The following is a 22,597-nucleotide window of genomic DNA, read 5'->3' as shown; positions in this document are numbered from 1 at the left end:
TAAACACAGCTTATCAAACTGACTTGTAGACAAAAACTGGGAATTTTACAATTACAAACATTAACATGCTGCAAAAGTAATGTTTAAAGGACAGATACATTTGGTACGGCTTGGTGTCCTTCAGACAGCATTTTTATTATTAGCTTATTATTTATTCTTTATCAGACGGCATCACACTTGTATCAGTACAGAGTGTTTTCAAAAGTTCTGTTATATAAGAGGTAAACACCATAGCAGCAGGATTATTCTATTATTCATAGTTATTCTATGCATGAAATACATTTAGCACTTCTAAAGTCTCTTATTCAGCTCCTTGGGAGTGTCACAGGCGGTGGGAGCTAGAGTCCAAAAGTTCATTTACTCTTGAAAGGAAAAGATCTTTGGTGGTGTTTAAAAATCCTTTGAAGTGTTACCATCATTTGAGGCAAAATGTCTAGTAATTTTTATGTAACTCGGTAGCTTTCTTTATTCTGTCATTTTTACTATATCTGTGCTCTGGCTGAAGTATCCTTTAGTTAGGAAAGAAAAAAAAAAACAAAGCAAATATTTATAAGCTCCTTTTTAATGTATGTTTTGAACTGTGTTAATTCTGCAAAAATAGGTTTTGTAGCCATAGTCTTAATAGTGTGCAGGACTGGAGTTGGGATAGATGGGAGTATAATCCCTCCAAATAATGATTCTGCCTCTGAGACAGATGGTCAGCTGCATCTGGATCAATACATTTTGCTGCTTCTTCCCTTCCACAAAATAAGGAGCATCTTAAAATGGCAATGACTACAAAATTGACCTTTGGGAGATGGAAACAAGAAATTGTGGTTGCAAGGGCTGGTGAACAGGTTGCAACAGAGTTGTGAACCACAGTGAAGGACTGCAGCAGATGTGTGAGAGCACTGGATTGTTCTGTCAGTTCTCTTTGGGCAAAGATGGTTCTCAGGGTAGCTCCCTTTATTATTTTTTTCTGTTCTCAGTAAGCATGAGAGAGTTATGCTCATTATCAGAATATAGGTAGGTAATCAGAATAAAGTATTATATTATCAGGATACAGTATCAGAATTTAGACTGCAGCAGGGACAAAGCAATTTTAAGTGTCAGCAGCTTGACTAGATGGAGAGGAAGGCCATTTTTATGTTTCTTAGCAGAAGCTGCAGCTTGAAAGGATTAGGCTCTTGATTTTTAGCATTATGATAATATAAACTATTGAAACCAGCTTCAGTGCTGTGTCCTGCCAAGATGAGAAGAAGCTGCTTTTGTGAAGCCTTTCTAGGGAGATTGTGTGAGAAGAACCTCATATTATGTGGCATGTGCTAAATCTGTAGCTGGCTAAATGTGAGAAATGGGAAAAGCAGTCAAATGCTGTAGTCTGAGGTGCTTCTCTGGCCTCCTGTTTTTGCACAGGACCAATAACAGCAGGAGGGACTAGCTAAAGAAGTCAGTGACTGCTTGGAGCACACCAAATCAGGCAGTTCACAGTGACAGCAATCTGCCTGGAGATCCAGAAAACACTCTTACATACAAACTTGCTGGTGGTCCTGCCCTTTACTTGTGGCTTCCAAGTTGTGATTCTTGAAAAGAAACAAGACTTCATGTGTGTTTATTCTGGTATTACCTCATACGGTGCAACATAGCCCAAGTATGTTGCCATTAAGATGGGATTTAGATAAGTTCACCACAAAAAAAAAAAAAAAAATTATGCTGCATGACATATACCACTGTCAAGAACTCTTAAATAAAGCAGTTTTTACTGAACTTTTTGATGGACCAGTGTATTATAGGCTGTTTGTGGCAAACCTCAGATCTCCTCTACCGAAATATCAAGTATTTTCTCATTACTAATCTATGTCTAATAGATGTGGAGGCTATTCACAGTTGTCACAAGTAACTTATTGTTATGATCCAACACTGGAGATGAAATAGTAGATTATCCGTGTAGGAGCAGAAATTAACTGTTTCTTGTCTGAAGTCCTGTCAGTGTGTGATAGAATTGTCAGCTTGTAAACATACCTTATTTTTCCCTTAACAATGCAAATGATAACCATTACTATTTTTGGACTGATTATTTTGTTTTAAGAATTGTGTTAATAAGATTGTTTCTGCTCTGAAATGCTGAACCCCCTTTTCTTTCCCCTTTTGTTACACCCCCTCCAAATCCACAGTGTGTTAGTGTTTTTTACTGTTTATGAAGATCTTATCGTGCATGTATTGGCTGTTCTAAAATAGTGCTAGGGCAGTTTTTTCCATTCAGTGTCTGACTTGAGTAGAAGCATTGTTTCCTCATGAACACGAGCATGAAGAATACTACGCCTGCTTGATTTACAGCTGAGACCACAGTGGTTCTTTCTTAATATTGCCTTAGAGGGCTGAACTTGGAGTCTTCTGGAGTGAAATTCCTTTGTGCCCACACTCTGTAATATCTGTTCTCAGTGCTGCTTTATTGGGCACCCACCAGCACTGATAACCAGGAATAACCTTTCGGTTATTACATTTTGCTTGTGCCTCAAAATATTTTCCTAAGAAATATTGCACAGTGTGGAGAGACGAGACATACAGAACAAAACTCGCCTGTGTTCACAGTGTGCAGTATCTTGGAGCTGATCTGGTAACTGATAACTCAGAATACCAGTTGTGACCCATTATCTACCTCCTCCCCAGCACACAACAGGCTGAGCTATGGGCTTGTTTGGGCACTGCAGGAAAATGTGTAGCTGCCCCATGGTGGTTGAGGTTTTGGGGTGACCTTTGGGGGTCACATTGGTGATGTGTGCAGGTTTTACCAATACTTAGTCCACCATGCTCACATGATGAAGTATGTGATCCTTTCTTAGACCAGATACAAAGAGATTTCTCCACCATCTTACCAAACCTGAACTTGCAGCAAACAAGCTCCAAGCTTGTTCAAAAAAAAAAAAAAAAAAAAGGCATTAACCACTTCATTCGCATTTCACTATTTTAAAGACATGAAGATAAAGATTCCTCCTACTGTTCCTTGATCCTCCCTGACCAGTCTTCTCAGAGAGCAATTTTTGTTATTTCTTATTACAGACATAATGCGTGTTGTTGTAATAGCAGAAGATGTTATCTAACGTTGGCAAGTTTTTTTGGCCAAAGCTTAAAAATTGTTTAGATAATTTGGATGTGACTTCTTTTATGTAATGGTTTAAAATAGAGTGTGTTCCAAGTATAATGTGGTGGTTTTCTGTGAGGAATTAGAATGGGTTTTATATGAACCAGTAATAAGTGGTTGTACTGTCTCATGCTTGATGGGAGGTTTTGGCATAGTGATGAACATGTTTATAATCTGCCCCTTGTTTTAATGCATCTTTTTTCTCTCTGTTTCCTCCCCACTTCTGAAAGAAGTCATAAAGGGATACATTAATGCTTAGAGGGATTTTTATATTTTGTTCTGCACTTCTAAGCTATTGGAGCAGGGTAGGTGGTCAGCTCATCCTCTTCTGGCATGAACCTCAGGCTTGAGTAGATGTCTTCTTAGTTCTGGTTCAGGCAGGCCAGCATTTCTGAAATGTAGCAGCATTGTAATTCTCTTTTTGGTCCTCACTGTTCTTCTTACCACTCTATATGATTATGTGCCACTACTTGATTTGGCTTGAGTGCCTGGATACAAATAATCAGCAATCAATAGATTCATCTGGTCAAAGGCTGTGCAAATCTCCCAAGAATTGCAGCCATTAGTTCTAGCCAGGAAAGCTGCAGTTCAGCAAACTGGGTACCTCCTGGTCAGGTTTCTACTTGTCCTCTGTTTAGTGTATATAATACATATACACACACACAGACACAAAATATTTTATATATATAACACATAAGGTGTCTTTTTTTTTTTTTTTAATTGTAATCTCTTCAGGAGGCAATATAATGTGCTCTTTAAGAGAGTAAACTGTTAAAGGTAATGATCTGGAAACTGATCATGATTCTGCATAACAGTGGAAGGCTTGTGCCTTACAGGATCACCAGATGTGCCTTACAGCATCACCAGATGTGTTGCAGGTGTATCTGTTTCTATGAGAATTTCATAATTCCACATCAGTGAGAGAAGCACTGTAATGAATCTGTGCTACTGACCTTGGGATAAGGTTGACATAATCTGTTTTTAAAAATCTGGTTTGTATGTTTACTGCTCATAATAAGAGCATATGGATGACACCCTTCATAACTGACAGGTTTAGAAATATTTCCTCTGAACCCTGTGCTAAGGATATATCTGGTACTAATGAAGAGTAGAAAGAATTTGGTAAAATGCCTCACCCTAATCTTTATTAGTCTTTCCCTGCATACGCTTAGAAGCCTTATTTGTGTCCATTCTGTTTTGTGTCTTACTTAGCAAATGTGGGTTTTGCCCTTTACCTCGTTGGGATTGAATCTCTAATTGTTCAAATGTTTTCTAAGCCCTGGGATGCAGGCTGCTTCACAGTATGCTGCTTGAGCTGGTTTGTTGAATGTTGTTCAGGGTCTTTTTACTGTATCCACTCTTAATACTTGTTGCCTTGGATAAACTACTTAGAGCGCTTCTTGCTTTCTCACAGCAAGTGTAGGAAATGTTTGAGTTTAAATGTTCTGGTGCTTGCCTGGCTTGGCAAAACAAAATTGCCTATTAAGCAAGCATATATGTGTGTGTATACACATATATTTTCAATTTATGTTTAAAGTTGAGGTTTTCTGCATTTTTGAAGTTGAGAGTTGAATTGTAAATAAGAGACATAAGTTGGCCTTTGTCCGTGGGGCTGATGTTTTCTCTATCTGTGATCCTTCCCATTTAACTGGAGAGCAGTGTTTGGGAAGAGACTTCTCTTCCCTCCTTTTCCCTGAAATGCCGATCTCCCATCCTTCTTTCTGGCAGCATCACCTTACAAAGAGTAGTAGAATAGTTTGCAGGGAAATGAATAATTTATTTCCTGAAAAATTGATCAAATGACAGCTACATCTGAACAACAGGAAATGCTACAGCAGAGACAGTAACTTGTGGTAGAGCAGCCTGTGCTTTCTGATTAAGAAGTAAAATTTCTTGTGCATTTGAAATCTTCCAGCTCTTTTTCTACAGACCAGGTGTTTGACTTTTTTTAGGGATCTGGGGCTAATTCTTAATTATATTTACCACACTGGCTGTTAATGGTTTGCTCTCGTAAGTTTGTTTTACATTCCTTTAAATCCGAGATGTGCATCATGCAAGGGACATAAAGGAGCAATTCAAAACTTCCGCCATGTCTTTCTGTTTATTTTTCTGTTTACACAAGTAAGATGGGGTTTTTTTTGTTTTCTTTTTTTTTACAAGATTAGTTTCACATGCCCACTTTGCTCTGTCAGTCACCCAAAATACAAACTTTTTTTGTCTTTTCAAAGGAGCCCTTTGAGGATGGCTACGCAAATGGTGAGGAAGGCACACCAGCTGGGGATGCAGCTGCTGCTTACACACCTGACAGCAAAGGGGTAGTCAAGTTTGGCTGGATAAAAGGTGTGCTGGTAAGTTTGGCATATGGCTCTTCAGTTTTTTTACAGGTGCTGATCTATTCTTACAAATCTTTCCAACCACCTCCTTTGTTGACAGGCATTGTGATAGTGTAGTATAAAGATAACGTGTATGAGAGGTGTGATAAATGCCATAATTTTATGAAGGGTTGCTCCTATTTCAACTGAGTTTTAAGTCAATAAATACTTCAGGGCTTTAAGTTCTTAAGGGCTTACGGTTTCTTACTGCAGGTTTTAGGAGTTTTTACATTGCATGATTTCCAGGAAGGAAAAATATACTGTAGTAGAAAAATGCATGCTGTACTTCTGTGGTTTGGAGAGGTTATCTCCTTTTTTGTAGGATTGATATATTACTCTTTAGGGAAGAGAGAGACCCAAGATCTGTTTTTAGTCTCCTGTCTTAATTCTGAACAAAGCAAACTATTTTTATTGAGACCTAAGAGTTGTAAATACTAGAATTTAAAAAAAAAATGCACACCTCTCCATCCTGTTATTGTGCAGATGTGTTTTAAGATACAAAGGTTACAGAAATGCAAACTTGCAGCAGGGCTTTTGTTCTTTTAAGAAGAGTAAGTTATTTAGTAGGGTGTTGCTTTAGTGCATTTTTTTTTTTTTGAGAGACAGAGAGAGGCTTGTGCGACATGCAAACTGGGGTTTTTGACCTCACAATCATTATAGACTTCTGTCTTATTTTAAGTCATTTTTTCTGTAGTGTGAATTTTGGATCCTAAGGTTAGGGTCTAAATTATTATTATTGTTTGCTTATGGCATACTGTAAGTGTCAGGTATTGAACTACTCTTAACTCTGTGTTTAAGGTAGTAATTTTTAATCATATTTAAGTCCCTTTTTTTTTTTAACCAAACTTAAACTTTTATGATAACATCATATTCTTGTGAAATAATTTTAAAAGTGGTGAGGAAATGCAGCAAGATAATTTCAAGAACAGTAAAAACTGAAAGGAAGAATTAATGTAAATGACTGCAGATACAAGAACTAATCCATGTTATATTTCTGCTTTATCCTAGGTACGATGTATGTTAAATATTTGGGGTGTGATGCTCTTCATCAGACTATCATGGATTGTAGGACAAGCTGGGATAGGTATGGATACTAATGCTGTAATTTTATTTCAGTGACTTTCAAATGTGATCCACTAGAGATGTTGATCCTGAGCTTTTACTTTAAACAGGAATAGGAAATTACCTTAATATTGCTAATTTTTATGGTAATTTATCTTATCAAAAACTTCAACCAGTTACTTAGGCTTCTTCATTTAGGTACAAGGCAAGTATTTCAAAATTGACATTTATAAATCTTCAGTGAACTGTAGAGATAAACTTTTGATCTCTAATTATTAAACCCTGCATGTAGACTGTGTAGTATATAAGCAAATCTTTTCAAAGGCTTAACCTAAGTGTTGGATTGATCTGTAGAATACAGCTCTTACCTTGCTGGTTAAAGAGAATCTTTGCCCAATTTTATTTTTATCCTTACGGGGAAAGAGGAAGCCTTTTGCTTGAAAGTAAATTTGTGTTCTACTTGCAAGACTTGAGTATTTAAATGAAATTAAGTTGAAGGCTTGTACTCTTTAATACTGCAGGGCTTACAGTGTTTTCATCTCTTTTCCCAAAAGGTCTCTCTGTCTTGGTTATTGGAATGGCCACTGTTGTGACAACTATTACAGGACTGTCTACTTCAGCAATAGCCACAAATGGGTTTGTAAGAGGAGGTAATGCTATTTTCATAGTTTTTAAGGCTTTCCTCACTCTGGAGTGCACACTTGAATGTTGCTGAGGAGCAAAGCCTTCCTTGTGTCCTGTGTGCGATTAAACAGTCACATAATTAACAAAAACTCAGTAGGGAGCCTACTAATTACATTTGAACTAGTACCTTGCTTTTGTGCTGTAAAAAAAAAAATAATGGTGTAAATTTTTGTAATGCAAACATTTGTAAGGCTACATATCCAGCTATGAAAAGGATCTTAATATTCTCCTGAGCTGCACTGGTTGGTTAAGAGTGTCTTCATATGTGTTCATGTCCTGAAATAAACCTTCACCCAAGTAACTCTCCAAACTCTGTTAGCTCCAGCTTTCCTGAGGGTGATGGTTTTCATTCTCTTCCATGGTTTATGTGGTGGTGTCAGCTATTTTTGGAAATGGTTGGTGCCTCTGACACGATCTGCTTGCTTCGTGACATTACCAGACTGCTACTAGGAAAAAATGTGGTGGAATTAAAGTAGGAGGTTGTAAAACTATCTTCATTAAGATTAAGAATGAAGAGAAAAGCCTCATGATCACAAAGTAAACAGACTCAATGGGAAAAATCAGCTATGAGTGTTAGCATTATGTCAAGCTTAGTTTCTGAATGCCCTTCTATTTTTTTAATTCTATTGTGTATATCAGGTTTTCCCATCTGTATAGATGGGAAAACCTTATATACACAATAGAATTAAATAAATAAATTATGAATAATAGAATTAAATATAAATAAAATATAAAAATATTTAAATATTTTTATTTAAATATATTAAATATATAAAAATAAATATAAATTTATTTCATTCTATTATAAATAATAGAATTAAATAAATAAATTATATATAATATAACATTTTCATAGGAACAATTGTTCCTATGAAGATGTTATATTACAGTAAGATTTTTTTAATGCTACATAAGAAATACAGAGTATAGCCAAGCTGGGTACATATATAGGATTTCCACTTCCAAGAAGTCTAATGCAGTGAAATTAAGCATTTTCTGTTGCAGATTTTTAACATGCACTCAGTTATTTATTTCAGACTGGAGCTGGAGGATTTTGTTGCTTCTAGAAAGATTAACCTTAAGTTTGAGGAATAAGCCTTTGCCACATTTTCTAAACTTAACCTTTCTCTAATACTCCAGATACTCAGATTTCCATTTGTCATGTGGGATTTGTTGTTTTTGTCCAGTTCAAAAGTACAAAGAAGAGGCTCTTGAGAGTCCCATTGGAGGGCAGAAAATTCATTTGACAGCAGAGCTTTTAGAAGCAGGTCTTGGAAGTTTGGAACTTTTGTGGGTTTATTGCAATCTGCTTTGACAGTTCCTTAATCTTGACTGCACAAGTCAAACTGCTTTGAGCAGTTTGAAGTAAAAAGCCCAGCTATACTGCAGCTTGTGTTCTGCTGTTTTTTAACCATAGAACTGGTTGCATAGTTAATACGCATCAATATGATGTGGTGCATCATTTATGGTTATTTCCACCTGGTCTCTTTTCCTAAGAACTTGACATACATTGCTGAAACTTCAGCACATCTGTCCCTAAAATACTGAGTTAAGGGTTATTTTCTAATACATCAGGGAATGAAGAATGAGTAGATTCTGGCTTGTGTAAATGTTAAAGTGCTGATCACTGTCTGTTATAAGCTCTATCATGTAGAGGATTTTTTTTTGTAATTTTGTAATTTGGTTTTTTTGGTTTTTTTCCTTTCAGGAGGAGCATATTACTTAATTTCCAGAAGTCTGGGGCCGGAGTTTGGTGGTGCCATAGGTCTGATTTTTGCATTTGCCAATGCTGTGGCAGTGGCAATGTATGTCGTTGGTTTTGCAGAGACTGTTGTCGAGTTACTCAAGGTACATGGAGGACAGTGCCTGTATTGATTATACTTCATCTATAAAGTTTTACACCTCCTATAGAATGTTTGACTGTATAAAGTGTATACTTTACATGTAAAGTTAAAGATTATACTTGGTTTTTGATTCTTCTGATCATAAAACAGTGTGGTTTGGAAGAGACACTTCAAGGTCACCTGGTCCATCCCCCAACCAGGTAGAATTAAGAATGGTTTGAGTTGAAAGGGACCCTAAAGACCACCCAGTGCCACCCCCTACCATGGACAGGGACACCTTTGACTATCCCAGGGTGCTCCAAGCCTCATCCAGCCTGGCCTTGGATACTTCCAAGGATCCAGGGGCAGCCCCAGCTTCTCTGGGCACCCTGTGCCAGGGCCTTCCCACCCTCACTGCAAAATATTTCTTTTTTTCTTTAAAACCATTACTCCTTGTTCTGTCACCACAAGCCCTATCCAAAAGTCTGTTCCCATCTTTCTTTTAAGCCCCCTTTAAATATTGAGTGATGGCAGTCAGGTCTCTCTGAGCTCCCTTTTGTCCAGGCTGAACAGCCCTTATCGTTTCCATTTGGAAGATTCATTGATTTAAAAACAAGGCAAAACCCAAATTACTTGTATCCTTAAAGGGAACTTACAATCAGTAAATTTGTGGTGTGCAGGTTAACTACTAATAAATTACAGTGAATAGAATGCTGTTGTTTTAGGGCAGGCATTTACCTGATGAAGTACATGACTGTGTATTTTTTGTTTGTTTTGTTAGGAAAATGGAACATTGATGATCGATGAAATGAACGATATCAGAATCATAGGGGCTATCACAGTGGTTATACTGCTGGGCATTTCCATTGCAGGAATGGAGTGGGAAGCAAAAGTAAGGAACTCCCATCTTTTTTTTTTTTTTTTAATTCTCTGCTTCATAATTCTGATTCCATTTTTTGTACCTTAGCTTTCTGATTTATTTTTAGTGTATTCAGTATTGCATGATTGTGTGTTAGAAGTCAAGTTAATTTTTATGCAGTAGCTCTTGGTCTGGCACAAGCATGTGCAGCTCTAAACAAAATCTTAAGATTTTCAAATCTTAAACCACTTCACTGGAAGCTTAACCATCTATGAGAACCTAAACTCCAGCATAATCCACTCTTAATGACGTTGTCAAATAGATTAATGGTATTTCCCTCTTCTGGGCAGTTGCAGCACAAGAGAAGGTAAGAACTTCAGCATGGGAATTTTCCCTTACTGTGAACTTTAGGCAGATTCTGAGGATGAAACACACAGGGCTGGCTTCCCTTCTCTTTCATTCTCTTCTGGTTTGATTTTCACAGCCAGACAGTGGGATGCATTCACAGCATAGAGAAAAAGGTGTTGAACATTGGTGGTGATGATCTGCAGGAGGGGAAACCTCAGTCTTAGGCCAGCTCTGACTGAAGAGATCTTACCAGAGAAGCTCTTCTGCCTTACCAGTTTTCTGCTTGGCATTTTGAGGCACTGTAGCTTGCTCTCTGTTTCCTGCACCTTGTAGGCTTTTTATGAATATCTATCCTTAATTTGCTCAAAAAAAATGGAGGAGAGCCTCTCAGTGGGGCTTCATTCCCAACTTATATTTATATCACAGTAGCTCCTATTTTCTTGACTGAGAGGCAGCTGAAGGAACCTCCTCATGAAGTGTTGTAAGTTTCTTGTGCTCCTTCATCAAGAGGACGATGCTATTGATAATAAAAATGAGAGGGGTTTTTTATCATTGTTGCTTCCAAGAAATAGGGATCCTAGAAGAAGTGAGTGAAGATCGAGTGCATTGCTTAGATCTACTGGGGAGAAAAGAAACTTACAGAAATTGACTTGGGCATGAACTTCTAAATTGAACTTGTGTAGAAACTGTTTACCTTTCTCAAGTAGCCCTTCACTGTCTATAACTTGAATTTGTGATGCTCTCTATACACCCAACTGCAAACAGTGCTGACCTTCTTATTCTGAACTGTTTTGAGGGAATTATTGTTAATAATCCTCTGGGTGCTGCCACTTGAAGTCACAGGTAGTATCTTCATTTTGCTGCTTAGTATGAGCATTTATATAACAATAGTTTGCATGAAAATACCCTTCTTTAATGTTTCTACATCAAACCTGAAATGTGGTATTATGCAATTACTGCAGTGCCATCCTTATTTTAGGGGTAGCTTTCAAAAGTCCTGTTCTCAATGTAAAAGTCAAGACTTGGTTTCTCTGTCATGGAATGAGGCAAGTGGGAGCAATGATTGGCCACTGAACCTTTCAAACAAGCATTTCATGTGGGCTAACAGAACTCAGCATAGCAAAACACCAGTGTCTCCATCTTGATCTGTGGTGTTCTCCTGTGCCTTGGCCGTGTCTTAGAGAAAATGGAGCAGGGAAATCTATAATAACGCCTTTGAACCAGATGTAAAATCGAGGAGAGACTGTGATTGATTCTAGGAAGTTTGCTTTAAAAAATGTCTTTTTATAGAGTTTGTGGTGTTTACTGCTCAGCTCCTTGTGTTGAAGTCTTAGAAGCCCATTCTTTCAGACTTTGGAATTTGAGTAAGATACTCAGCAAACATCCCTAGCTTCAGGGAGAAGCCTAGTTAGTTACTGGAAAACTCCACTTGTGGCAGTTGCTCTGTGATAACTTCATGTGTTTATGTTTCTGTCTTACTGAAGACTTCTGTAAGCACCCAGCTGTATCCTCACACCTTTCGCCTATTTTTGAGGCTTTACAAAGGTTTAAATAAATAAGGGCTCAAACTGTTTTCCTTCAGGTGGACTTTTAAATCTGCTCCAGCCCATTTTGCTGTGTTTATCACAGTCCCACCCTGTTTTCCTGAGAGGCTGTGTGAACTGAAAACTTTGTTTTGTAGGCATGAACAATGCCACAGTGATACTGCATATTAGCTCCTGATCCTAGGCCTGAAAAAGGTCTGTGAATAGCTTTCCCCAAGCTACTGGCCTTCTTTCTAAGGAATGAAACCACCCAAAAGATAACAGCAGTGGGATTGCTTATTTAAATGGAGGACCTGAACCATCCTTACAGTACCTAGATTTATCTTTGTACACACTTTAGAGGTGTGGGATGGTTTAAAGTACTTCTTGTTCAACTTGTATGGTTTATAATAGTTCTGCCGAAAAGTGACTAAAAATCTAGGTTGTAATAAAAGAAGTGTCAAAATTAGGAATTAACAAGTAATTGTTGCAGTTTGCAATTTAATTTCCTTAGTAAGGATTGAGAACATGGGAATGTAGCAAAGTAAACTATTTCCTTGCATAAAATAGGAAACAAGAGCTGTTTCATTCTGGATCTATTAAAATTTTTAGAAAATACCACATACTAAAGTATAAGACAAAGGATGACCATGGCTAATAAAGTAGTAGCATTTGTGTTGCATTTGGCCATTTTCATGTAAATTTCTTGAATCTCCTCAAATGCATTCCTTCTGGAAGGCTTATATATAGAGAAATTAGTTCTTTTAAGCATTTTGTGTCTAGAAGTATAATTTGAGGCATTTGGTCATAATAAGCCTTTTTGATTAGGCATAAAACTTGGAAATTATTCCTATTTCGTAATTAAAAATCCTTGTACAAGTTCTCTCCAGCTTTCCTCATTTTTTTGCAGAGAACATGCTGAGAAGGTGAAGCTGAATTTGGAATCAAGTAAACATTTACATTTTATAGCACAGCACTTGATACTATGAAAAGAACAAGTTCTCCTGTCTGACAGCAGTCATTGTGTTTCAGGCACAGATAGTCCTGCTGGTGATCCTCATTCTTGCTATTGGAGACTTTGTCATAGGAACATTTATTCCTCTGGAGAGCAAGAAGCCCAAAGGTTTCTTTGGTTACAATGGTATGTTGGAACAGTTTACAGTATGGTAAACAATTCCTTCCTTTGCAAAATAAGCTGCTATTATTAAATGAAACATCTACTGTATCTTACAGTCCTTTTTAATTGTGGAGACTTTTCCTGGTTTCTTGTAACTTCTGCAGCTGGGTCAAAACTTGAGTATTGCTTAATATTGAATATATATTAAATTTTAAAAAGCTGGATTATACTGTAAGTATTTTTTACATTTAACATTTAAATCTGCTTAAGTTTACTGTCTTGACTTTGAGTTGAAGTGATGAATTAGGGCTTAAATGTTCTACATTTAGTTTTAAGAAGGTCCCGTGACTGTCAGCTTTTTTACTGGTCTGATAGTGGCTGGAATGGGTTCATACTTCAGCTTCCATGTGAATATTGACAGACTCAAATCTTCCTCTGCAGCCGACATATTCATGGAGAATTTTGGGCCGGATTTCCGACAAGAGGAAACTTTCTTTTCTGTGTTTGCTATTTTCTTCCCTGCTGCAACTGGCATACTTGCTGGTGCAAATATCTCGGGGGACCTTGCGGTAAGTAGCGAATTAAAGACATTTTTCATGACCACTCAAGTGTGCACTGACCTCTGTCATCACTGTCCACTGACGTTTTTCTTTCAGGATCCTCAGTCAGCCATACCTAAAGGAACGCTGTTGGCCATCTTAATCACTACATTGGTTTATGCAGGAATTGCAGTATCTGTAGGTAAATAGAGAATGTTTTTAACTTTATCCTTTCACGTTCGTTCCGAGGATGTGTTTTGATTTGGTTTTATGTAATTTGTTATGCAAAGTCGTTATGTAATTGACTTTCCTGCACAGGAAAGTAATAGCCAAAGGTTTGTTGTTTTTGCTGTTGGGAGATTCAGTTTTCAGCTGGTTTTATAATTTCGTGAAGTAACTGATGCTTTTCTAAGAAAAGTGACTGCTTCACACTAAAGATGACAGAAGACTTCTATCAGTGTTGCCCCATTGTTGCAGTTATTTACATTAAAGGATTTACAGAGTTTAGCAGTGGGATAATCCCTGGATTAGAAAAGCAGGTTTTCAGGAAATACCCACTGAAAAAACACCTGTATTGTTTTGAGGATTATGGTAATCAGCCACATACCTGCAGGGAGCTGTGGGATGATCAGAGAGCACTGTGGTGAGGATGTTTGAGCAGTAATTCCCCAGCTGAGGGAGGAGACCAAGAAAGGCCTTCAGTTCTCATCAGCCCACTTTTGGAAGTGTTATGTTCTTCTGAAAAGAGGAGAAATAATTACAGACTGATCTGAGTCTTCTCTTCCCAGTCTTTCCCACCCCAGAGTTATTTGAAATTCTCTGTAGAAGTCACCCTGGGGTTGATACCAGTCTTGCTGTAGAGCACCAGTGGTTTACTATGTTTTCCCCACATATAAAATAATTCTAGTAATCTTAAGATTACAGGATTGTAATTGAATCATGCACGTTTCTTGCCTGTGATTGGAAACATTTTTTAGTCAATGTCACATAAACTAGTTTCTGACAGCAATAATAATTTTTCTTACATGAAAGACCTTGTTTTATAATAGCTGTGGTGCCTTTTGAATGAAATTCCCATTTCTAAGAGGACCATTGATCTTACCACTAATGATACTTCCTTTCCAAAGATACCAATCTTGCTAGTCTGCCTCTGTTGGCTAACGTGGGAGTGTAGCTCTGCCAAATAGTTGCTCTGTAGTGATTGTGCTTTATGCAGCATAATGAGCTACACTCATTTCCTAATTAGATTGACTGCTTAGACCTCTTGCTACCAAATTTGAATCCTTTGGAACCTCAACCCACACAAGACTAAAATTATTGTTAATGCTCGCTTATTAATGGAATACTTTGATCAGCTTCCAAACATGAAAAATGCAGTATAAAAACTGACAAAAGAAGCAGTTTGCAAAACCAACTGGACGTGAAATTGATTCATCAGAAACGTTCTGCCGTGTACTGACTTATGCTTTGAATTCTGCTCGTTAGAAAAAGGCAGCAGGAGTCAGAGATCATGAGTGAAATTTAGCTCCTTTTGAGGCATTGGATTAGGAGTACTGGACACACAAAAATACTTTTATTCCTTTCCCAGAGGAGTGGTGTAAGCAAGTCACTAAAGATGTGAAGGAGCTAGTGAGTGTTGCAGAGTAGTCATATCTGAAGAGGAGGAAGATACTTGGAACTTAACTCACTATTTGTATGCTCTGTAGTAAGTAAGAAGGCTAAACTGAGTAGAAAAAGAAGGGAAAACTACTGATCCTGCTGCTAGACCTAGGCAGCTATTTCAGAAGGGTAACTGAGACATTGGTATGCATAATTCAGTTTCATAATTCAGCAAAGGACTGCGGCAGACAAGCAGGTGGCATGAGGAGGCAGATTTCACAGGCAAATTTGCTTAAAGAATCTTGGAAGATAGATTTCAAAGAAGTACATTTACTGCTTTAAGAACAAGGGAAGCTAACAAAAAAAAAAAAAAGGCCAGAGTTCTGAGTAGCATTATGACCTGCTTCCTGTAGTTGTGAAAGTAAAACTAATTCACAAGAGCCAAACTGTAAGTGTTTGCAGCACTAGTAAAATTAAACACTCTGAACTGCACTCTGAAGGGCTGTAGTACGTCTGGAATTCATATATTAGGGAGATAACTTGATAGAGATAGCTGTAAACTTTCTCATGCTTAAAGCCTGGCAAAGCTCTATTTCACTTTGGCAGGAACATGCTTGTAAATGCCTGTGAAAAGGTGAAATCTTATTTTCACAGGAGGGAAGGCCTAAAGACTTCTAGGGAAAATGCTGCCAGAATCATATAAATAAATAAAACTTTCCTGAATGAATGTTAAAGAAAGTAACATTTATTATTGTTACTTTTATCTGAGTGTCTTCTGCTGAGAACAGAGCAAGCCTGCTGTTCTCCATTCTCTCTCAGTAAGGCCCACATTAAGTTTGTTCCTACTGCCATGTCTCTTTCTGCCATATTTTGACTGCATGTCTGAAAGTCCTGCCAAAGCTGAGTTTGAACTTTGACAAGGTGAGGAAGAGGAGGGCTGTGATAGTGCACTGTAGGTATTTAATGAGTATAATTGGCCTGCCACTGCAATCTTGTCACCAACAAAATGTTGTTTACAAATAGTTCAGCTGAGAAGTGTGTTGTCAAATCCATTATATACTGCTTGAGTGGCTGGGGCTAATACTTGAATAGTGAAGAAAGAAAATTATTTTCCTCTTAACAGAGCTCTTACTCCCAGTTAAACAGGAAAACAATTAAAAAAACCTCAGCTCCTCCACATACTCACAAGAAAAGCATAAGACAGGTGTGTGGTGTAGGGAACTTATTGTAATTTCACCAGTTAGGCATAATAAGTAACTAAAAAAGAAATGAGGAGTGGAAGGATTAATTAATGTCCACCTACTGGGACCAGGTGTTGTGGTGGGCTGTTAATCAAGTTCTGATGGCTCACAAGAATTTAAATATGGTATAACTAATCAGGAATTAATTTTCCCCGTGGAAGAGAGACAACATACATAGATGCCTAGGAATATTACTGAATAAACTTAAACTTGCAGCAGATCTCTGCCTTCTTACTTAATTTGTGCAAGTAGTTAATTTAGGTCCTTAGCTGTCACAGGGTTTTGTTGTAAGGCAGTTCTTGTCATTCAGATTCCTGACAGATTAAAGTAAGGGAGTTTTATTGACTGTTGACTTTTCCCCACTCCTTATTTAATTCCAATCCCCAAAGTATTTCCTGGTGTTCAGTTTGATTGCCTCTACTATTAGATTAGAGAATGTTAAATAATACTTAGTCTTATCTACTTTTTGTCATATATGAGACAAAACCCCCTTCAAATAGAAGACTTAATGGTCTTTTAGGACTCTTTAGTTTTTCTTAATACTTATAGGCTGAAATGCTGTTTCCTCAGCATTTTCTTGACCAGCAAAATTAAAAGTAATCATAGATGAACAAAAGACAGTAGTTAAGGTGATGATTATAAAAGAATGTGGGAGAAATTGTACTCTGTGTCTGTTTTTCACCAAGAAACCAACTGAAAAATACCATGGTCACATAGGAGATGGCTTACTTAAACATTGGGAAATGGCTTGCAACAGGCTTCCATGAAACTGATTTTCTTAATGGCTAAGTCATAGTGACTGGGGAAAAAAAAAACTGCAACAACAACAAAAAAAGTGTACCTGTCTGCAAAGATCTATACACACAAAACAAATCTGCACTCATCTAGGAAAATTGACCAAAAGAGAAAGTATAAAGTCTTAAAACTATAAAATGGCTTGGTTGGAAGGGATCTTGAAGATCATCCAGTTCCCTTCCACTGTCCCAGGCTGCTCCAAGCCCCAGTGTCCAACCTGGCCTTGGGCACTGCCAGGGATTGTGCTCTTAAATTTCTGCAAGTCTATTGGCATGGTTTTCCTCTGTGCTAAAACTTCCTGTTTCTGCCTACAATCAGATCTGTTAAAAAACTAAAGATTGTTTCAGCCAAGGGAGCAGTTGCTCTCTTTGTATTTGTTCTTCATAGTGAAGATGAGCTTAGTACTGTAGTGTGTTAAAAAACTAAATGTGGTATTTTAATGTTGCTCTGTGATATTATGCTTACATAAAAAGGAGTTAGCACACATCCTTAAATTCAGGTTCAGTTTGTTAATGCTTTTTTTTTATTGTTGTGTCCATTGTAGGTTCCTGTGTGGTTCGAGATGCCACAGGGAATGTTAACGACACCATTGTCAACGAGCTGGCAAACTGCACTAGTGCAGCCTGCAAGCTAAACTATGACTTCTCATCCTGTCAGGCAGGGGCAGGCTGTCACTATGGGCTGATGAACAATTTCCAGGTATAAAACTTCCTCCTTAATCTGTATATTGGTGTTCAGATTTTTTTTTTTGTTTTTTCAGGGGGGATTTTTCTTCTTTTTTTGGTTTGTTGGGGTTTGGTTTTTTTTGTTTGTTTGTTTGTTTTTGTTTTTTGGTAAATTTTTTTATGTGATTTTGTTGGTTTTTTGTTTGTTTGTTGTTTTTGGGGGAGCTGTGCAGGTTTTTTGGTTTGTTTTTTTTTGCTGGTTTTGGGTTTCTGGGTTGGTTTTTTGGGTTGTTTGGGGCTTTTTGTTGCCTGTTGTTTTGGCAGGTCTTGTTTGTTTTTTTTCCTTGGGTTTGTTGGCTTGTGTTTTTTTTTAGTTGCTTGTCAGGAAAAGTCATAGGTTATATATATTCACCTCCATAAATACAAGTTTAATCTGGAATAGGTGTGTGGTACACTCTAGCCTGGTATGCAAAAGAATGAATACATGTTGAAAACTCTTAGGTGTTTATACACAAGTGGCATAAATATTTACTCTTTTTCTGAGCAAATTGCTTATATTTACATGGTAGTGCTGCAGCTTTCTTTAGGTACCTGAATGTCATCATTCACCAGTGAGGGTAAATGTACTGATTTTTCAGTAATGATGCTGATTAATCATAGGTAGCCTCTGTCAGTAATTTGCTTGCTAAATTTTTAAGGTTTTTTAGAAAATACGCTGAAATTTTAAAGACTGTTTTACATGTTTATCACAGCATCCCCTTTAGTGGTAACAAGGCCATGAATTTTCATTAAACATGATGTTACAGTATTTAAAAATCCTCTGCAAGTTAAGGGGTAATTCACAGTCTTTCACCACAGCCAGCTGGGTTGTTCATGAGCTGCTGGTAAGGGTTTGAAAGAATCCAAGGGAAAATGAATTTACTGCCCACTGATTCCAGTTCGGTTTGTGACAGTCCCATCTTTGCCCAAAGTTTTTCTAACATGCGTACAAAAAGTTGGCTAGAGATTGAGCTGAAACCCACTAATGAAATTGTTATAGCGTAATAATGTGAGTATCTTGTGAGGTGTCAACTTTGTTCTTGTGCAGGGAAGTCAGAATTGCTGTTGTGGGATTGACAAATGTGCAAAGTCTGATGACTTTCATTGTTTGTTTTAAGCTCAAAAGAACCAACATATTGTCAGATAAACATCTGTGAACAGCCTGTAACTGGTTTCCTCTGTGTCTTTAAGTCATGACTGTTGTAAGGTTCTAAACATAAATGTTACTTGTACTTCAGGGTATTTCTGCCTGCCAGATTATTCTTGCCTCTCTCTGTGGAAAAAAGAGTTTCTGTCAATTAGGAAAAGTCACTTTAAAGGTCAGAGGCAGCGCAGATAATGTGGTGCCCCTCACATCCTCCTGCTTTGTTGTAGTTTTGTGAACCTTCTCTGTGAAATTTCATTTTTCTAATACCCAGTGGGACTTACCCCTTGCTGTTTTTCCCTCTCACCCTCCCAGCTTTTGCTGTGCATCTCTGAGAAGGGTCTGATTCTGTCTTCTCAGAAGGTGTCAGAAGGGAAATGTTTGTGTGAGAGGCTGTTTATCTAATGAGACACTTGTCCTTCTAATAACTGAACTGCTCACAGTTTTGTATCTCTGATTGTTAGCTGTAAGGAGAGATAATAGTTTTTTTCATATGTAGTGCATGGCGTGTGTGGGAAGGGGGGTGTCCACACTTGTGCACTTCTCAGGTTCTTTTCTATATGGTAAATAACTGAGAACAGTACTGCCCAAGCTAAAATTAATCCCTGAGGTGAGGGAATATTGTTGTATTTCTCTTCCAGCTTGAAAACAGGCAGGTTCTGGGGCAGAAAGTGCCAGTTTGTGTTCACGATGTGATGACTTCATCACTTCAGGACACTCTGTGCTGCAGTCAGTTCTTTTGGCAAAGAATTGATCTGAAGTTCTGCTGGGTCAGCTCAGGGTTTGGGTGTGTTCAGGCAGCTGATGGATGACTTTGTAGTATGATTTACCTGTGGAAATCTTGGATTAGGAACTCTAAATGAGGACAGGAGGTGAGACAGGCTGTCAGACCTGCCTAGGAAGACCATCTTTAGTTTCTATTACAGTGAATTATAGGTCTTCACAGGCTTCTGATATTTCTGTTCACTGGTTATTCTGCACCCAGGCTGTCACCTGGTAGAAGAGTATTTGCAAAAATTTGTTCTGGCCTCTACAGCCTGAGTCTAGAGCTTCCCAACAATAAGTTACAGCTTTGGGTAATTAAAATGTGGGTATTTTTTTTTTTCAACTTTGGATGAAAGTTGAAAGTAGAATGAAACTCAGTTGTTTTAATACGGAATTTTTGTTTTGCTCCAGAGTGCTGGACCAAGGAACTGAATTGTATCAAAATATGGTATTTAATGATCCCAAATGTTTGAAATTTAGGAAACTGCCTTAACTAACTGTAAATGCCAGGCAAACTTAATGAGGCCCTTATCAGCAGGAGCTGTATGTCTGTGTCAGCACACCAGTGGTGGCAGGGCCACTCTGCCCTTTTACTCTGCAGGGATGAAAATTTCAGTGCCATGGGGAGCTGCCTTTGTGGGCTCCTTGGTTCATGGTCAGGAAGTCTGGATTGTGCTGGGGATGGAGGGAGGGGACCCTGATTCTGCTGGATCTGGTTCCCCCTGTGTTCTCCCAGCTTAGAGAAGCTTCCTAAAGTCACTTAACTAACCTAAGGCATAACTTGCTAGCTTTTAAAATGGCAAATATTAATTGCATAGGCTTGGCAGGGATATCTCTCAAATTTATAAAACGGGGTAATAGTCAAAAATAATGAGGGTCAATAATTGGAGGCATTGGACAGAACCTAGGAAGAGAATGTAGAATATAAGTTGGTTGTCAGAAGCAAATAGCAAGTTGAGGCAAGTGTAATAAAGGCATCAAAATATTTTACATGTGAGAAGTGAGGGAAACTTGTACACAGATTCCCTCTATAATGAGGGAAGATTGATTAAGCCATCCTTGAAAGGGAAAAATATTTACATACTGCTTCTATAAAAATTAATGTTCATTTGTTAATTATGTTGCTATAGCAGAAGTTTCTTTCTACAATAGTAGCAAAACATTTGCACCTCTTAAATTTCATTCTGTAACATAATGTAGGGTTATTAGAAACTACCATTGAAAACTGTAACTTTTTCTATTGCTTATAAAATTAAATTGAACTGGGGCATAGGAGAGATAGCTTAATAGATGTGTTGTTAGTCTTACTCCTCTATGATTATAGGCCTGGCATGCCTTTTTTTTTGGTTTTTTTTTTGTTATAACCTTGCAAGTAGGCTTCAGGAAGTTCTCTCCTTTGTTTGTTACACTACTCTTGACAGACACTTTAGTCTCATTTTTTGCAACCTCCATTTATTAAATTTCTCTTTCAAGCAAGGCATGCCTTGGACTGACCTGTGAAACCTGATGTAGTGCAGCAGATTCAGCTGACTCAGAGGCCCAGCTGTCATTGTCAGTCTGGTCTGGAGAAATCCACTAAATTTTACCATGAATTTAGCCCTAGTGAACAAAACTTCCTCAGTCATCTCTACATTATGTCTGAGAACATCTGACCTAGTAAGATTTATTTAGACAGCAAGATTTTACCATCTCAGGTGGCAATAACTTTAAAACAGGAGACTTCTGCATGTTTTTTCTTGCCTTCCTTTGATTGCTCTCCTGATAATTTAAATGAGATTGCCAGGGTGAAAAAGGCAAGGAAGCAGCGCAAATGATGCAGAACCACATTGTGCTTGAAAAGCACCCTGATGAGTTTGGTCTGCTGACTAAAATTCTTCAGCACTGGCTGTCTTTAAGCAACTTCAGCTCTTTTTTCCCTGTAAAGGAAAGTATTCTATTAAACCATGAACATTTTTTAATTACACAGTTGTGTATCTTAAATCACATGATATATGCAAAGCTGCATGCAGCTATGGTACAGATATAATCTGTAGAAAAGTGGAGTCACAGATTTAAGGTCCCTTTAGGTTGAAAGGGACCTTAAAGATGATCTTCCAATCCACATGGGCATATACAGGGATGGCACTCACTTTTTATAATCTCCCTCTTTTTTAAGGCCCCTTGAGGTACTGGAAGCTCATTACTCATCCAGTTTACATTTGACTTCTGTCACTGAGATTACAGAGATGTGCTGGGATTTGATGTTGGGGAGATAGGAACCAAGTTTGTCTGGACCTTCAGGTTTTGACTGGGGGGAAAAAAAAGCCTAACTTAAAATGGAGATTCTGAGAAAAGTGGTTTTCACATGATTTATCACTTGGGGTTTCTGAGACCGTGTGAGTTAGCAATAGGTTAGCTGGAATATGTAATACATTCCAAAGTATTTCTTCTTCCATTACTTCCTTTTGATCTTCTTATGCGCCCATGAAGACTTTTGCCCTTGATAATTTGAGCTTCAAATTATATTGTGTGAAAAGCCACCACCTCTTGTCCTGAAATCAGGATGCATTTATACTCCCTGCTCTGTCTCTAGCTCATTCATTTATATGAATGCATGATATTCAGACAGCTTTTAAGTGAAGAGTGTGTAGTATTTTTTCTTTTCTGTTTGTGTAGTTATGGTGCCATCTGTTTGTTTAGTGTACCTTTTTCCGTATTTTAAAAAAAATTATTTTGGTTTTCAGGTCATGAGCATGGTATCAGGATTTGCACCACTGATTACTGCAGGTATTTTCTCAGCCACACTGTCGTCTGCATTAGCATCTCTTGTGAGTGCCCCTAAGATCTTCCAGGTAAGTAAGGGAAGAAAACGGTAACATTTTGAAGAATATTTAATTTTGAGTCATGATTTTTGGAAGGGGG

General features: G+C 37.8%; 1 protein-coding gene across 2 annotated transcripts in view; it reads left to right on the top strand.

Moving 5' to 3' along the window:
* SLC12A2 (solute carrier family 12 member 2) overlaps positions 1-22,597 on the top strand; it is a 54,531-nt gene that overhangs the window by 11,116 nt on the left and 20,818 nt on the right. For both annotated transcript variants that reach the window (XM_077171315.1, XM_054653399.2), the window contains exons 2-11: positions 5,350-5,469; positions 6,502-6,577; positions 7,110-7,205; positions 8,948-9,087; positions 9,844-9,954; positions 12,825-12,933; positions 13,351-13,478; positions 13,566-13,650; positions 17,628-17,782; positions 22,420-22,527. In XM_077171315.1, the coding sequence (XP_077027430.1) occupies positions 5,350-5,469; positions 6,502-6,577; positions 7,110-7,205; positions 8,948-9,087; positions 9,844-9,954; positions 12,825-12,933; positions 13,351-13,478; positions 13,566-13,650; positions 17,628-17,782; positions 22,420-22,527 (1,128 nt within the window). The remainder of the gene's footprint in view (positions 1-5,349; positions 5,470-6,501; positions 6,578-7,109; positions 7,206-8,947; positions 9,088-9,843; positions 9,955-12,824; positions 12,934-13,350; positions 13,479-13,565; positions 13,651-17,627; positions 17,783-22,419; positions 22,528-22,597) is intronic.

This window comes from Agelaius phoeniceus, chromosome Z, assembly GCF_051311805.1.
Source record: "Agelaius phoeniceus isolate bAgePho1 chromosome Z, bAgePho1.hap1, whole genome shotgun sequence".
NCBI classification, from domain to species: Eukaryota; Metazoa; Chordata; class Aves; order Passeriformes; family Icteridae; genus Agelaius; species Agelaius phoeniceus.
The sequence above is the reverse complement of the archived record's forward strand: the minus strand, read 5'-3'. Positions and strand labels throughout refer to the sequence as shown.